Source organism: Lolium perenne, chromosome 7, assembly GCF_019359855.2.
Source record: "Lolium perenne isolate Kyuss_39 chromosome 7, Kyuss_2.0, whole genome shotgun sequence".
Lineage (NCBI taxonomy): Eukaryota > Viridiplantae > Streptophyta > Magnoliopsida > Poales > Poaceae > Lolium > Lolium perenne.
In genome coordinates, this window is record NC_067250.2 from 322,365,838 (window position 1) to 322,368,983 (window position 3,146).

The 3,146-nt window shown below is 41.1% G+C and overlaps 1 protein-coding gene across 1 annotated transcript; it reads right to left on the reverse strand.

Annotated features, from left to right (window-relative positions):
- Window positions 1–235: 235 nt before the first annotated feature.
- On the reverse strand, window positions 236–1,312 carry LOC139834146 (wall-associated receptor kinase 17-like). Its single transcript, XM_071824544.1, has one exon. The coding sequence runs from the start codon at window positions 1,266–1,268 to the stop codon at window positions 357–359; it is 912 nt and encodes a 303-aa protein (XP_071680645.1). The 5' UTR covers window positions 1,269–1,312; the 3' UTR covers window positions 236–356.
- Window positions 1,313–3,146: the final 1,834 nt, after the last annotated feature.

Consider the following 3,146-nt stretch of genomic DNA (forward strand, 5'->3'; position numbering starts at 1 on the left):
AATTATCTATACAAGCTTTTGCACTACGTGAGGGTAAGGCTTGCCGCTAACACCTTCCCCAGACCCCGCACAGTGCGGGAGCTCTGAGCACTGGGTACGTCCTTTTTATCTATACAAGCTCTTGCAAGAAAAATATACTGTGACAAAAAACAAAAACAGGGAAACAATCTTAAAACTCTTCACTGGGGTACATGGATTTGGCCAAATAAACAATTCTTCAACTCCCATACACATATATTGAACTGTTCAGAAAGTTCGCTGCGGAAACAACTATTTCAAACTCTCTTTGATGGAGACAAGAAAATTACAAAGTTATATCTAACAAGCCGAGAAATATTTGTGAAGCACTCAAACTGTCACTCCAGAATGGTGAAACCACTAGATGATCCTGAATGACCTTTGTCGACCGTATGAGTGGCCAAAGGTTGATAACCACTGACAGATGACTGACTGGAGGTTAACCTTTTTGTTCGCAGAGAATGTAATGTACTCTCCACTTGCTTCATTGTAGGCCTTTCTTCGTCCTTGAGACGCAAACACATCTCGGCAAGAGAGGCAACGGTATTAATTTCATCCTCATTTGCTTCTTCCAGAACTTGAGGAGCCACCACCTCTCTCACTGGCCTCATTTTTATCTCCGAAATGAAGTAGATGGACAGGTTTTGATGAGATTCTCCATCTGCACCGGTTGTTGTTAGAATAGGCTTCTTTCTGGTAAGCAACTCTACGAGTACCACTCCAAAACTATACACATCACTTTTCTCGTTCAGTTTCCCAGTTTGATAATACTCTGGATCCAAGTATCCATATGTTCCTTGTATATTTGTAGTCACATGAGTTTGGTGAATAGGAACGGCTCTCGAGGCACCGAAATCTGAAACCTTAGCAGTGTAATTTCCATCTAACAATATATTAGATGACTTCACATCGCGATGAAAAACCGATATGGAAGCAGATGTATGTAGATAACATAGAGCTCCCGCAGCTTCTAGAGCAATCCTCAAACAATCATCCCAAGATAAAGGCAGTGGAGTAACCGACTCAGCATGCAAAACCTCAAATAAAGAGCCATTAGGGATGAAATCAGATACTAAGAGCGGCACCTCTGTTTCAAGACAACATCCGTACAGCTTCACAATATGTCGATGATTTATCTGGGAGAGGATTACAACCTCATTAATAAACTCACTGATCTCAGTTTCCTCAACAAGTTTTGCCTTTTTGATAGTCACCACACGCTGGTCAGATAAGATGCCTATGTATACCATCCCGTGTCCTCCACGTCCTACAATACGAGTTTCTTCAAAGTTGTTTGTTGCCTTCTCAAACTCTACCAAGGAGAAAATCATTGTCTTGTCCCTTGCATTTTCATCTGATAATATGAGTTGTTCCAATAGAAGGCCATGGTTTTTTCGGAAATACATCTTCCGTTGTTGTTTTTTGATATCTCGTTTCCATCTATAGAAGAAGAATAGCCCATTCAAAACAGCAAGTAGCAATAATCCCGAGCCAGCAATCTTTCCAATGGTACCTATGAACAGCCATATGCCACATAAGATTTTGTTGTTTAAATAAACCATAGAATAAATTTAAGGTAGCGTACCTGTATTAATGGGAGCTTTTCGTTTGGTATGGATGCATTCGAAGCCTCCATTGGTATTGTGGCAGGTCCCATTACAATTTTCTATATTAATACACTCGTCAACATCTGCAGGTGAAGGGCAACTTTGTAACGCGCGGCAACACAAATGTTCAAACTAACACTCAACACTATTTCGCCTGACAAGACAATACATATGTTTTTGACAAGGTTAAAGCAAGAACTTGACTGAAGTGTTGTGCATATATAAATCGAAAGAGAAGATCAGAAAAGTCAATTGTCAGATTGGGCCAGAGTCTAGATGTCCTCAAAAGTCTAGTTTTAGCAGCGTAATTAGGACATTATGTGTATTAGCAGTTCTATGATGACAAAGATAAACTGACAGCTACATCATGGAACTCTATATATATCTAACAGGAATGGAGAAGCTCACAGCCGAGACACAACTCTCACATATATCATCCACAAAAAGGATCTGTCACATAAATGGAGTTGTATGTGTATATTTCTTATAAATTCAAACCTCACTATCTGCAATTATAATAGTCTACTTTTTATGCAAGCTATTCACATCGTAAGTTTTTAATAAAGACCATAGATTTCAACTTATCTACGACTTTACTTAATTTGCATACAATATAAATTAGGTATATTCCTCAATCTTGAGGACCTTTATTTGGTCAGTACACAATCATTCCACAATGAATGATTTTAACGCAAACATACTAGTTACGCAACTTATTGTTTCATGCGTTTTGTACTCTTCAAATTGCAAAATAAAGTTTCTGAAAATATTCATTATTAAAGAATAAAGTTTCTTTAATACGGACCGGGTGTTGTTCAGTATTAAAGAAACCTGAGGTATGTGCTATATTACATTATGGGACTTTCTATTTTCGTGCCCTCGGATCCTTAGTTGTGCTCAGTTTTTCCCAGCTCCTTAGTTTTCCTCAGTTTTCCCCAAGATCTTGTCTGAAACCATCACAGGTGTTGTAATGGCCGGTTGCCCGACGGTTGACCGTTATCTTCTGACTAGTGGGGCCACGTAGAGCCCGCAAAGACACGTCAGACCATCCATCTTTGTTTGACCGTAAGCATCGCTGTATCAAAACGCGCACGAGTGGGGTTTCGGTATATCGAATGACAAGTGGGGCCATGACGCTGATACAAGGGGCAATACACTGGTAGGATTAGATTTTTAAACGGAGCTCTACAGCGATGGCACGGAGGTGGCCTGCGGGGTGTCGAGATGAGATCGACGTCCACAAAGAACTGCATGAGGTGAGACCAGACGCATTAGATAGATATGAACTAGACGCGTTTAACCATGCAAAGAAGAGAAGAAATGGTCGACGACATCGACGACTACCTCAAAACTTTGACTGACCGTGTCCGACACGAAGGCGAGCAATGTAGAGAAAACTAGTGTCTCTCCTTTCTGGTTTGTATAGATGGATGCTAGAAGAGTGTGGTGGCGAAGGGAAAGACCTCGTGGTGGTCTGTGGCGTCCAGCATAGCGGGGCGGCGTGGCCGTGCCCACAGCGGC

What these genes read in the sequence shown, in the direction of transcription:
- LOC139834146 (XM_071824544.1), bottom strand. Translation starts at nt 1,268, where the DNA reads ATGGTATACATAGGCATCTTATCTGACCAGCGTGTGGTGACTATCAAA.